The 13570-nt window shown below is 43.3% G+C and overlaps 4 protein-coding genes across 5 annotated transcripts in view; 2 read left to right on the forward strand and 2 right to left on the reverse strand.

Moving 5' to 3' along the window:
• Nucleotides 1–476: 476 nt before the first annotated feature.
• H257_15917 lies at nt 477–3647 on the reverse strand. 2 transcript variants are annotated; one of them, XM_009844193.1, is made up of 6 exons: nt 3410–3647; nt 3238–3358; nt 3159–3192; nt 2984–3079; nt 1663–2191; nt 477–782 (listed from the first exon to the last, which is right to left on the reverse strand). In XM_009844193.1, the coding sequence occupies exons 1-6, from the start codon at nt 3630–3632 to the stop codon at nt 514–516; spliced, it is 1272 nt and encodes a 423-aa protein (XP_009842495.1). In that variant the 5' UTR covers nt 3633–3647; the 3' UTR covers nt 477–513. The 2 variants fall into 2 exon arrangements, with proteins under 2 accessions (XP_009842495.1, XP_009842496.1); XM_009844194.1 differs by having other exon boundaries at nt 3159–3358.
• Nucleotides 3648–4686: 1039 nt separating this feature from the next.
• H257_15918 (serine/threonine protein kinase) lies at nt 4687–7070 on the forward strand. The gene is made up of 4 exons (XM_009844195.1): nt 4687–5094; nt 5145–5281; nt 5756–6144; nt 6757–7070. Exons 1-4 carry the CDS (start codon nt 4717–4719, stop codon nt 7008–7010), a joined length of 1158 nt encoding a protein of 385 aa, XP_009842497.1. The 5' UTR covers nt 4687–4716; the 3' UTR covers nt 7011–7070.
• Nucleotides 7071–8755: 1685 nt separating this feature from the next.
• H257_15919 (hypothetical protein) lies at nt 8756–9573 on the reverse strand (the record flags this gene model as incomplete). Its single annotated transcript, XM_009844196.1, has 1 exon — nt 8756–9573. A coding segment is annotated over one exon (740 nt), but the record flags the coding sequence as incomplete, so codon positions are not given.
• Nucleotides 9574–13075: 3502 nt separating this feature from the next.
• H257_15920 (hypothetical protein) overlaps nt 13076–13570 on the forward strand; it is a gene marked incomplete at both ends in the record, with an annotated part of 2384 nt that continues 1889 nt past the window's right edge. Inside the window, one exon of the mRNA XM_009844197.1 lies at nt 13076–13450. Within this exon, the coding sequence (XP_009842499.1) occupies nt 13076–13450 (375 nt within the window). The remainder of the gene's footprint in view (nt 13451–13570) is intronic.

Genomic DNA, 13570 nt, shown 5'->3' on the forward strand with positions numbered 1-13570 from the left:
CTAGTAGAGCTAGTTGTTGGCAATCGATGGATCTATTTTTAGTGGCAATACTTTCGGCAAAACATAGGAAATGTCCAAATTACCGAATGTCTTAACATTTATTCCCGCACTGTAGTTCGAGACACGAGTTCCCTGGAAATTCCAAAGTCCGACAGCTTGCTGGACTTGTGGGTATCCAGGAGCACATTGCGGGACTTGAGATCTCGGTGGATGATGTTTTGGTCGTGGAGATAAGTACAGGGATGTAAAATAAAATACTACTAGTAGCTAGGTACAGTAATATATATTACGATATAGTACAGGGATGCAAAATAATAAAATAATTTACTACAGTACTAATATTACTGCAATACTAATAACTGCATGATATATACTCGGCGTCGTAAATAAAGAGCATTGTTTCGTATCAAATGAAACAAAGGGATGTATGTACTAGTACATCCCTTTGTCCACTGCACCTTGAAACGCTGTTATGTTTATCGAATAAAATTAATTAGTTCACAAATACTACTGCTAAATGCTATTTCCTACATCTTCATCGACTGCCCACACCAGCAGCGATTGGAGCACTTCGGACGCGGTTGGTCGGGTTTTGGCGTCGTTTTGAGTGCACATTTTCACGAGCGACGCAATGCGGCGAGGACACGACGCCGAGACTTGCACTTGGAGCTGGTTTTGCATTACTTTCATCATGATAGACACGCCCAACATGGGGCCGCCGTCGGTTGTAGTCACACCGTGGTACGGGGGCTGGTGTGAGTCGAATTCGCCTAGCAACACGCCTATATGTATATGTATTGTCAAGTCGATGCGAAATTGGAGTGGTTCTCAATCGAATGAGCAGCACTACTGAACCGGCAGAGAATCGATATATCGACCAATCAAAACCCACAACACGAATTAAGGAGCCAACCAAATTCATTCTTGGACCAATTCAACACTGAATTAGTGTGTGACTGAAATTAGTGTGATACTGGACGATCTTTATATACAAAAGTCAGGACAAAGAATCGATTGATAGATTTGGCGAATCAGTGCTAAAGTCCAAATTTGGAGTAAAAGGACAAAATATCACAATCAGAGACGATCAGTGTAATCCATATATATATATATATATATAAACACAAATATATAGTATATGTTGACGAACAAAGAGGCTCAAGTCAGCAAATGTCATCGCGCCGACACTTCCATGCAAAACACCAAACAAATACACGCGTTGGATACACAACCGTGCTATGAAACACAGGCAAGGGTACACGAAAACAAGGAATAACCCATCATACGGAGGATATATATTACAAGAAAACCGTTGACACGACGCCCTACGAACACAAACAAGGGTACACAATAACAAGGAACAATTCATAATGCGGAATATATATATATATATTCCGCATGATTTATGCAGATATATATATATAACTCCAACACCACCACCAACACAGTTCAAACGATACCTAACCACACCAGGTGGTCCAAACACTAGTATAGGGAATTCTAGACAGCACATTCACAATACAACTCATCCATAAACAACCCCACGAGTACAGATTATACAGTACATATTCAACTATCCAATCATTTCATATATATATATACAGTAAATATATATACAGTATATATATATATACACTCATACAGTTTACAGGTCCATCCTACCAAAACTATACACATCCGCCGCGACGGTATACCGGTCCCCGCGCAGAATCTCGGGCGCAGTCCATAAATATGTGCCAACTTCCTGCGACATGGTTTTAGAGCTGACTTCTCTCGACACTCCAAAATCCGACAACTTGGAAGGTTTCGCAGTGTCCAGCAGTACATTGCGCGACTTGATATCTCTGTGTATGATCTTTTGATCGTGTAAATATATCAGTCCTTGGAGCACGTCCATGGCACATTGCCGCTTGGCAGGCCATGCAAACTCGCCCGGAGTGTGCTGCCTGAGAAAGTCGCTCAGATCGCCCAAGTTCATGTACTCGACCACCAGAGCCAGCGCCTCGAGTGTCGTCCACGTCGCCCCAATGAACGACACAATGTATGGGCTACCCAGCTTAGCCATAAGTCCGACTTCGGCGATGAATTTAGACACCCCCGCAGCGGACTTTCGATCTTCAAATAGCATCTTCACTGCCACAACGTCGCCGTTATATGTGCCGCGCCATACTGTGCCGTACCCTCCCGTGGCCTAGAACGACAATATTATTTTCTATATTCAAGAGAATATATGGTGGGTCATGGCCCCCATTTATCTAGATTTATGTCATATTTTTTTTTTTATATGGTTATTTTAGTAACAGGAGATATCCATTTTGCAGTATGCTAAATTTTGGCTACAGGTGGTTTCACGTTTTATGATGTACGAGTTGGCTTCAAAGTACATGTATTAAAAGAGTCGACATAACGTTATTGTGGATTCGATACGAATTTCCAGACCCCGTGGAATCGAATCTCGCCGCCGAATCGAATCACGAATCGACGCTATTGGCTAATCCAATTTTGAGTGGATTTGATAGGCTCTTGCAGAAAGGACAAATATATCAACCAATCAGAACTCCAGCGTAATTCAATATTGATTCGACAAACCAGGCGAATTTTGGATATTTATAGCGAATTCACAATAGTACTGTATGATTCTGTTGAAAACAAAAACACACAAAAAGCATTATTGTCGCCAATCCGCAATAAGCGAGATTTCAGATGGCGAAATGAACATTATATAATATACTACGTAGTATATATATATATATATTCTATATATATATGTTGAATAAAAAAAAGAAACATGATTGACCTGTTCTAAATTTTTAAAATATTTAGCAATAGCTCGACAAAAACGTTTGAATACACAACATTTATTAAAAATATATACAAGAAACAAAGACCTAAAAAAAACAATTCATGCCACGAACACTATATAAAAATACATAAATACTACTAAGTAGTATATATATATATATTGAAAGTATGTATGTTTTACCAAATGTAAATCGAGTTCGAGTTTGGAGCCGTCTAAACGAAACGCTTCGAGGCAGGCTTTGTCTGCGTCCGACAACACCAAGGCAGCAGCGGCAACCTGGAGAGATATGCAAAGAACACCAGTCAGTCGAATGAGTCCATGGCTGGTGTTAGTGGATCTAGCAGTGCAACATTACTGGTGGTTTAGCGTGTCGTGTGCGCGGGCGATCGCTGCCGTTCATCGTGACCACGTCTGTAGTGGACATGTCGACGTACTTTTCGATCGGGTCTGGCCTGGAAGTACGCCACACGAACAACACGAGGATTGCGATGCCGACGACCACACCGACGCCGACACCGATGTAGAACGTGGCATTTCGAGGTAGGTCTTGCGCCACTACGAACGCAGTCATGATGACCTCTAGTTGAACGCATGTGTCAACGGTACATGTGTGGAAAGTCTTGGTCGTGGTTGGGGGCAGGGTGGTCGAGTCGACTAAACACGACTCGGGGGACGACGTAGCGTTGGCACCGAGTGTGCTGTTGGCTAGGCATACATTGTGCAGTCCAGAGCAGCATCTCGACTTGCATGCCCCGTTGGTATCGCACGGTTCCCCTTCCACCAGGGGCTGCCGATCTGCCTCGCCGACGTTTGTCGGGGCTTCTGGCATGGAATTGGATTGCTTGATGTTGTCACACTGGCGGCAGCTACCGTGAAGAACTCACCAATCGTTTAATTTGACGTCGTGAATATTCTGCTCTCGAATAGTAAAATCAAAGTAAAATCGGACATATGCCTTGGTATTGAAGGGTAAATATGAGTTTCTGGTGACGTATTTAGACATCAAATAGACTACCACCGTAGTTAGCGTAAACACTACGGGAACGTGACACGACCACGACCATGTGGTGTAGGTTATGCTGGGAAATGGTTTAGCCTCCAGATTTCATTGTATTCATTCAATTTGTAATTCGTACTACTATTCTTGTCGCACAATGGTACAGTGCAGTTTACAAACATAGGTACAAGCATATACCAATCCACAAACGTCAGTAAGCTTAGCGGCCAAGTTGGTACAGTGCAGTTTACAAACATAGGTACAAGCATATACCAATCCACAAACGTCAGTAAGCTTAGCGGCCAAGTTGGTACAGTGCAGTTTACAAACATAGGTACAAGCATATACCAATCCACAAACGTCAGTAAGCTTAGCGGCCAAGTTGGCTTGCGTCTGTCCGTTGATCCATGCTTCCTGGAGTCGTAAAATCGTCGCCATCTTTACATGTACCAGTACTGTACTTTTAATTACGTACAGTACTGTAGTACTTCGAAGTACTAGTACATAGTAACTCCACGAACTATTAATACTGTACTACATACTGTAGTACTGTACTGTACTCCGGAGTCAGTACTAACTTTAGTACTATTAATTAAAAGTAGTAGTTATTACTACGTAGTAGTACTGTAGTACAGTGTACTGGAGTAACTGTATGACAGGTTTGTAGTCCTCCTCCGTCCTTGGCACCTGGCTCAGCCACCATCTGATCCGACATATTGGATGGTTGATCCTATTTCTGTATCCAAACATGTCCTAAATAGCATGGAATTGCCTAATGCTCCAGTGCAAAACCCTTGTATTGTTCAAGCGCCGGGGCAATTTGAGGTTTGTTGACCGAATTGGACCAATCAACGTTAGCCATTGTTCGACACAATTGGAGGTGCAACGGGCCATCCATCGCCATCTCTTTGAAGAGATGAGCAGTGGCAACCTCGATGGCGTCCTTGTGCCGATAGAGCGACCAGAGTATGAGAATCAAGGGTCCATGGAGCTAGGGGTGATGGTTGGCATTACACTGGGCATCGTCCTAGGCATCGTCGGCATGGTGGCATACTGGTGTCGGCTAGTGTACGTGTCTGAAAACGCACCCGAACAACGACGCGGTACGAATCCCCGAGCTGTCCAGGCGCCGTTCTCGTCGTGTCTTCTCCACGTAATGGGCCAGCAAGGCTCCATTATGCCCGTGGAAACCACCGAGTGGATGCTCGAGTATCGCCCCAGTGTGCCGCTGGACTGGCACGACCTGGAAGCATACCGATTGGATATCGCCCTCGTGGAGCGCACCACGCGACTGGTGAGGACGAGAGTTGTTAGTTAGTTGGTTGCGTTAATCGATGGTTGTAGGCCACAGGTGGCTTTGGTTCCGTGTGGCTTGGCAGGTTCAACCAACAACAAGTGGCGGTGAAGTCGATGGTAGAAGGTCGAATTCGCACGTCAGGGTCTGTCCAGCGTTTTATTAACGAAGTTACGTTAATGGCCAAGTACGACTTTGTGTCTGTCATATATATGCCGTCCACTTTGGATTCGTTTACTGCCTATTTGATAAGTTATCGTCAATCAATTGTCCTGTTGTTATTACCCAAACTTTGGACTTTTATGCGGATTCTTTGCCAAATCGATCGAGTATTCTGACTTTTGTATGAAAAAATCCCCCCGTGTCACACTAATTCAAGTCATACACGAATTCAATGTTAACTAGGATTGGCTACTTGATTCGTAACCTGGATTTTGATTGGTCGATACATCGATCTGCTGCTCGTTCGATTGAGCAGCACCTTAGTCCAATTTCGAGTATGATTTGAATCCAATCGATGATTGGTTGAAAATGTCTCGTTCGTGTCCTTTGATTCGCTATGACGTTCTCAACTTGATTCGATTCGACTCTATAAAGTCCAAATATAAACGGATTTGACGATCATATCATCATCATCTTGTAATTGACCAAGTTTTACTAGGCTCCAGCACCCGAACGTCGTGCGATTCATTGGCGCGTGCTGGCACTCGCTCGATGCGGTGCATCTAGTTGTCGAGTACATGAACTTGGGCGATTTAAAAGACCATCTGGATATACACGTGGCCATGCCGTGGAGCCGCAAAGTACAATGTGCTCATGACGTGGCAGCCGCGCTGGTGTACCTCCACGACCAAAACATCATCCACCGAGATCTCAAGTCCCGCAATGTGCTCCTGGATACCCACAAGCCCAGCAAGCTGTCGGACTTTGGAATTTCCAGGGAACTCGTGTCTCGAACTATGAGCCACGAAGTTGGTACATTTATGTGGGCTGCTCCGGAAGTTCTCAAGGGGGGCCAGCTCACTGTGGCTGCCGACATTTACAGCTTTGGTACGTTGCTTGTATTGTGCTTTCAGCCAAAAGTGTGGATATTTCTGTGCAGATTCACCAAAACCATCCAATCGATTGTTCGTATTACTATTTTAATTTGAATGGTTAAAGTGGGTATTAGATTGGCCATTTGATTCGTGTGGTGGGTTTTGATCGGTCGATCAATTGATTGGCTGTCGATTTGGTATACTACTATACTGTCCTACGAGTGGAGCAGCCCCAATCCTATTTCGAATTATATATATATTTGGTCATGTTCGTCGAAAACAAAAGTGAAAATAATAGAAAGCAATGCATTTGGGTCCTTTCACACTTGCCTGTATATATATATATATATATATATATGTATATGTATTCGATTCGATAAAAGACACTCAAGAGTGTTGATCCATTCGTTACTACTGTGTAAACGTGAGTATCGAAGGCTTCAACGTGGTGAAATAAATAGCTGTGCTTTTGTCAATATATTTCAGCTTTTGGTTCAATACTGCGAACTTCCAAGTAATTTATATATAATCAATTAGTATCAACCACAGCTGACTGACTCGAGTAATAACTTGATAGAATCTGTACCGTGGATGTATTTGTGTTCAATGATTGATATTGTATTAGGAATGCTCTTGTCGGAATTGGACACCCACAAAGTTCCATTTGATGGCATGACGACAGAGTTTGGCGACGTGATGGTGCCCATGGCGGTTGTGATGAAAATCATGCAAGGCCAGATCAAAGTGGCGCCGTCCTCGTCGTGTCCGCCGCCGATTGCGCTACTTTTGAATGACTGCACTCAGTTTGATCCAATGTTACGACCCACGGCAGTGGAGCTATTGCACCGGCTACAGCAAATGGACGTCGCGCGACTGTGAAGTGTATAGTTAGTTGGTCGTTTCTATTTATTTACAATTAATCTTATATTACTACTACGCCTTGGATCGGGTACGCAACGTACGGTATGTACGGACAGTGCGAGTTGGTTTATGGAAATCATAATCGACCGAGAATGGAGAGAAGCCTAGGCATCATAGGCAACTCTGGTAGTACAGAAAACGCACGAGCTTTGTATTCCATATTTAGCTTATTACGTAGTTGTATACTGACAAGGGATTGTATTACTGTACCCGTGTAGCGTACATAGGTTTAGACAGTCATATAGATTTGGACTCATCTATAAAATTATATATTCCTCTGTAAAATTATATAGTTGGATTATTACACTTGATTATTGTAAATGGACACTATCCGTATCCGGATAATTGGCCCGCCACTGTCCAAATCTATATACGTTACACGGTACTACAGTGCAAACGTTGGTAAGTATTTCCTAAAACTACTACTTCGTGCTATTAATAGTAGTGCTTCCCACTGTCGTACGACGTACAGTAGTGCACCGCACGCCAATCTACGAACGCGACACATCATAGACAGCAAAGTCGTCTGAAGCTGATGACATCAAGTACGAGTCGAATCACATACCAACATTAACTCCCCTAGGACCATTTTAAGTACGTCCAAGACGAATAAGTATATTTTGACGTATTAATATTAATACGTCTAAGTCGTAAGTAAATATATAATGAGCTAAATATAGACAGTACAGAATCGCCCCTCCTCATGTCGCTCAATAAAATTTCATGAAGATTTCTTCTCTTGATTTAAGTAAACAATTTTTCAGACAAATTAGTTCATTCGTACGTCTTAACACTGGGAGTTAACGTCCGTATAAAAATAGAAATACATTCCCGAGTACTTCGAATGACTTACAGTTAAACGATCAATCATTGCCCTCGTTTTGACCCCTTAGCTTTTTGGGCGCAGTTCCGTGACTACTACTGTAGTAAGCTTCAATTTCATTTGCGTTATGAGAGGTAACTGGATAAAATCAAGAAAGGCTCGGAACTGTTTTCGGCGTATGGATATTTTCACTCGATTAGCTCATTTTCCATCGACATCAATACGATTTTCAACATGATTTTAAGTCTTCCTTTTTCTACCAAAAAGTGGGACAAGGTCTTTTACTGTTAATTCACGTATTGTTTGACTTGAATTAACTTTACGGTGAAAAATGAAAGTGGGCAAGAAATGATAATATGGGGGCAAGAATCGGAGAACGTTTACGTTTCGCTATAGAAATAATTACCTTCTGAGCAGAATCTTCGGCCTCCTCCTTAACGTTCCTAGTATACCGGCTGGTACATACCACGATAGTTCATCCAATTTGCCTACCAGTAGAACGTTCTTTGTCGTTCGGTTCATAGTATGTATTGTTGTGTTGATTCTAAACTGGAGCACAAAAGCCCAACTTTGGGTATTGTCGATTTTCTTCAAATTTCCCAATTTTGCATGGTTCGTTCTATCGAGCACAAATAGAGCCGAGACATCTGATTGGCCATTATCCACTTCGTCCTTTCCAGTAGAAACTCGAAAATGTATTGTAGCCAATCAGCGACAAGTAATTTCGGATTGACCAATGGGAGAGATTGTTGCTGGATTCGGTCGGCGAGATTCGATTGAACGGGGTCCGGGAATTCATACCGAATCTCCAATAACTAGTTAACTGTAAAACGACAATATTATTAGTCGTACTACTGAACGTCACATGTAAGATGTCGAATGCGATAAAGTGTTATGTTATTAATACACTGCTGGCCCTTCCTTTTGGCGACGCACACACTATATGGTAAAGCGGTGGTTATATATGGGCTTCAGCAGGCGTAGCGGTCACGCGGATTGGCGCCAACGGCGGTTGCGCCTGAGATGGCACAACACTCGACGACGGGGCCGCTGGGAGTTTCCCATCGACGGGGTAATACACATCGCCCATGGCTACGGGAGGGACACTCACGAGGCGGGCTGGAAGGTGGAGCAGGAGGAGGTCCAAGAACTCCAACTTTTCGCGCGCCCGCAACACTTTTCCCACTCGAACGACTTGGCCTTGGTATGTGAACCCCAGTGCGCCATCGGCATGGATCTGGATGGGCCCCATGATGTCGGCGTTGAACGCGGTGGCGCTCCCAAGCCCGGTTCCAGGGATACCCCATTCATACGTCAATGTGGACGCGGCCACCGTGAATTGTTCGAAGCCATACACAAGCCACTGCACCCCAACAAACACTGCCGTGCTTGCAATGAACGCTGCGCACACGCCCAGAATGAACAGAGTCGTCGGCGTCAGGCAGATGCACAGCACCCCGAAGGTAGCGGCGGTGCCAGCGGTAATGAGGGTACCGACTCGGAAGGGAGTGGAGTAAGCTCGAAGGGTCACGACCACTTGGTCGTTGGTGGTTTCCACGAGAATCCGATCGCTCAGCATGTTTGATCGTGGACGAAGATGATGATTGCCAAGTGAGGCCGCGACTGGAATTCCAAAACGCGCAGGCCGATAGTATGTATTTATGCAGGTTTGGAGATACAAATATGAAGTCCGCATTCGATATTCAACATCCGATTGTACAGGTATTCAATGATAGAGGCAATCTCAGGATCATCTCAGGTGCAGTCGGCCTGACGTCAGTGCAAGGTGAAGAAACAAGCTTCGATACAACCAATCGTGTTGGAATATTTGTAGAGTTTATTCACAGACTATGAAAACCCCGTCAATACAGTATGTGGACATCGACAGTTCAACGTGATCGGTTTCAGATCTCGTTTCAAGTGGACGTTTCAACATGTTCCAAGGATGTACTCACTGTAAGTACCAGCCACAGACAGCTCCACCCCTTTCCGCCATGAATTCATGAATTCCATAGCACACGACGTACTGTACCACACAAGCACAAGCTGTCAATCGTGCAGAAGTCTATCAGGTGTACACTGTACTAAGTTATACAGTAAGTCATGTCCTCGCTCCCACGCACGCACTGCAAAGACAGGTCCGCCCTGCATACAGTGTAATTACAAATTGATATTGTATAGATATATATGCCTTGTTGGAGCAGGAAAGATCTTACCCTCACTTGATTATTGTACTACCAGTAGTACGTGTAGCCACTGTCCAAATCTAAATACTAGTACTTCGAAGTACGTTACAGGGTAGTCCGAGTAAATTTACCACAAACGTTACCAGTACGAACATACATACTACAGTACTATCCATACTACAGTAACGTTAGTACTAGTACTGGGCTACCAAATTTTGGATTTGTGTGCTGATTATTCGCCAAATCATTGTTTGTATACGTAAACTGACTTTATACATACCAATAGCATGAATATTCCGACAAGATACTCATTCCGACACCCCATTAACCACATCGTTACTCGATTTTGCGAGTGGCATGCATTAATAGACCTCTAGATCATACTGGTACAGAAGACTTCATTGTTGTTACTGATCTCAAGAACATCACCAAACAACGATGCTTACACTGTTAGTTACATCTGTACCATTTTACAGAGATTTCCCTATATTTCTTTCCAGAGTTATACAGCATTATGCAAGACATGCCTACAGTCATACCCCGACCAGTGGGTTTTGCATTGTGGAAACGTGATGGAATCAAAAATGGATGCATTTTAGGATTTTGTACTACCTAACTGTACTAGTAAGGCATGTGCACTGAATTTGTGTATGGTGCAAGAGCTACAGTAGACACGACCCTTAGGCCAAATTCTATTACCTACGTTTTTCTATTTAACCTATAGATTTTGGGGTAAACCTACTTGATGAACGTTAACTGTAAATAGTGCCTTACCACGTTAAATATAGGATAAACATAGGTTAAACTCAATGAATGTACGGATAGATTGTACGGATAATTGATTTATACAAACGTCAAGATGGATGGGGTGGCCAAAATTCGTCCGAGCCCATATATTTCTGTTGCAGCAAGTCGATAGGTTAAACTAAAATAGCTCTTTCATTTCTTCGTCAATTGTGAATTGAAACCACATGATCGATTCGTTTTGTCGAGATCTATCGTTTTTGTGGCTAATTTGCCAGAAAGAATAATACTGCACATGGTATAACACTCCAAAAAGTGCTCAAAATATCGTCGTTTCTAGGCTTCTTGCACCATAATTCTGACAAAGTTTTAAGGTAAACCATCAATATCGCGAACGCTTTTGTGCACTGAAATGTAAATGTTTGAAGCACTCTACCACAAAATGTCCCTCGAATAAAAAAAATCTAAGAGTGGCGTTGGAAAATATAAATCCAGCTGCGGTTTTTAGTGCCAAGAAATGCCTGAAATATCCCAATAATCGATTTGTATTTTGAAATTATAGCGTTACGTTAAAGAATTGGTGAAACTTTTTTGGCTTTTTATTTTGCGAACGGTAGTAATACTGTATCTTAGTTTTGTATGTATGGAATATTTATTTACAAAGTATTATACCTGGGGTGTCATGACGCATTATATTTAATACATGAACTCACTGTCAATTCTACATTAAATTTGAACGCATTATAATAACGCTAACATACAAGTTGAACTTTGTATTGGGCAACATCAAGGTGGTTTCCTGATCCTTTGGCTGAATATAATCATATCCAATGAAAACTCCTCATTACAGAATGAAGCCATTGGATTGGATATAAACCGATGAGGCTGCGAAAATATGCATTTTGAAGATCGTGAAGAGCTTTATAACTTTATGCAGGTCGCATCATTTGTATCGCATGGTCAATTTGCTCGTTGGATTTCTAAAATTGAAATTTTCCTACCGGTATGTGAATTTAATTCCTGGCCAGTAAGTCACTTTAATAATGTATGCCTGATTTGGGTGACGAAATCCTCAGAACCTCTTAATAATAGTACATTTATAAAGTGTTAAAGTAGCTAAATTTAGAAGTGCAACTAACGTTTTTGACAATCGAAATCGCCCTCTTGGGTTCAAAATTAGTCGCTCCGATTGGACCATTCGAAAGCCAGTGCCAAAACCCCCGATTTGCTCCAACTTCGAGCGGAAAATTCAACGAAATAAAGGCGCTGTGATGATTTCAATACATCAATAAAACAATTTATATAAAACAACACTCGGAATGACAAACATTCAGGAATGACCATCAAAAAGCGCAACCTGACGAACAGCGAGCGCGAGGCCATACTCCGTGAAGTGCTGCTGCACAACAACGTCAGCTACTTGGTCAGGCTTCCCAATGGCCTCAGTCAAACACTCGCAGCCAAGTACAACTGCCACCCGGCCACGGGATTGGTCCTGAGACATGCATTTTGATTGTTATGATTGGGCTATCGTTACACCTTTATAAGTGCATGATCGTTATAGGTAGGATCTTGGAGTGTTTTGTATTTTTATACGAGGAGGTAACGTTATACTTTATTTTTCTGAGTCGCGCACTTATAGTGACACGGAGGGAGTAATATAAAAACTGTATAACATGTTCGACGCTGCTTTTCCCGACAAGATGAAACGATTGGACATTCGGTAAAGTTCACGATTGGGGCTTACTCCTCGCCAAGGCACCGCCTGTACAAAATTATACACACAACCTCCGCTACGCAGATGTGCCGCAATTCTGTCGGCGGAAGCTCTTTCGTTGATCGCTACTTTAAGGCTTGGTCAATCTGGAAAAAAGAAAAGAAAAAGATAGTATTGACTGTGAAACCGGGGCCTTTGGGGCCCTATGCACTTCCCACTACAGGTAGCCGAGAATGACTAAAGTGGTGGAAATAATGATATGACACCCCATGAATCCAGTTGTTACTCATGTGTGATTAGCTTAAATGCAATATAATTTTAACCAATCACAAAGACAGCAAATGTCTGTCCAGTGACGACTGCGATTTGACGATCGGAGGCATGGGGATCGAGAAAACGGCGGGAGTTCAAATGTGGGCGGGAAATAATGATATGACAGTCACCACCATTTCCCATTTTGAGGCACAAAACGCATCCAAATCGAAGGTAATTCACACACAGACTACACCTACAAGTCAAACTCACAACACAACACACTCTAGACATCAACTCAATGCCAAAGGGCGATCCTTTGACCGAAGACGAGAAGATCGAGGTTCTCGTTCATCGTCGGGAAGGCAAGTCCACCAACTTCATCGCCAATGAGTTGGGACGGTCCCGAGGCTGCATCCAAGGATTCCTGGACAATCCAGCAGCCTACGGGACTGCGAAATCGACGGGACGTCCGTCCACCATAAGCAGTGCTCTGCACCGACGACTCATCCGCTCGGCAAGAAGTGGCAAGTTCACCGCGGCCGAGCTCGTCGATCGGCATTCCATGCCAGTGGGTCCTCGCCGTGTGTGCCAGCTCCTCAACATTAGCGGAAAACTCAAATACAAGAAGCGAATTGCTGCGCCAATGATGACACGAGCCCACGAAAAAGCACGCGTGCTGTGGGCGTCTGAGGCGCGTGACTGGGGCGATCAATTCTCCAAGATCATTTGGTCTGACGAAAAGAAGTGGAACCTCGACGGCCCTGACGGCTACAATTACTACTGGGCTGATCTA

This window comes from Aphanomyces astaci (genome assembly GCF_000520075.1).
Source record: "Aphanomyces astaci strain APO3 unplaced genomic scaffold supercont1.77, whole genome shotgun sequence".
Lineage (NCBI taxonomy): Eukaryota > Oomycota > Saprolegniomycetes > Saprolegniales > Verrucalvaceae > Aphanomyces > Aphanomyces astaci.

Bases quoted from the DNA above. Each gene is read 5' to 3' on its own strand.
- H257_15918 (XM_009844195.1), top strand. From the start codon at position 4,717: ATGAGCAGTGGCAACCTCGATGGCGTCCTTGTGCCGATAGAGCGACCA. The intron at 5,095-5,144 runs GTGAGGACGAGA...CGATGGTTGTAG, and splicing joins TGGAGCGCACCACGCGACTG to GCCACAGGTGGCTTTGGTTC. The intron at 6,145-6,756 runs GTACGTTGCTTG...ATATTGTATTAG, and splicing joins TGCCGACATTTACAGCTTTG to GAATGCTCTTGTCGGAATTG.
- H257_15917 (XM_009844194.1), bottom strand. From the start codon at position 3,632: ATGCCAGAAGCCCCGACAAACGTCGGCGAGGCAGATCGGCAGCCCCTG. The intron at 3,359-3,409 runs GTACCGTTGACA...CTGCGTTCGTAG, and splicing joins GACCAAGACTTTCCACACAT to TGGCGCAAGACCTACCTCGA. The intron at 3,080-3,158 runs GTAATGTTGCAC...ATATCTCTCCAG, and splicing joins CACGACACGCTAAACCACCA to GTTGCCGCTGCTGCCTTGGT.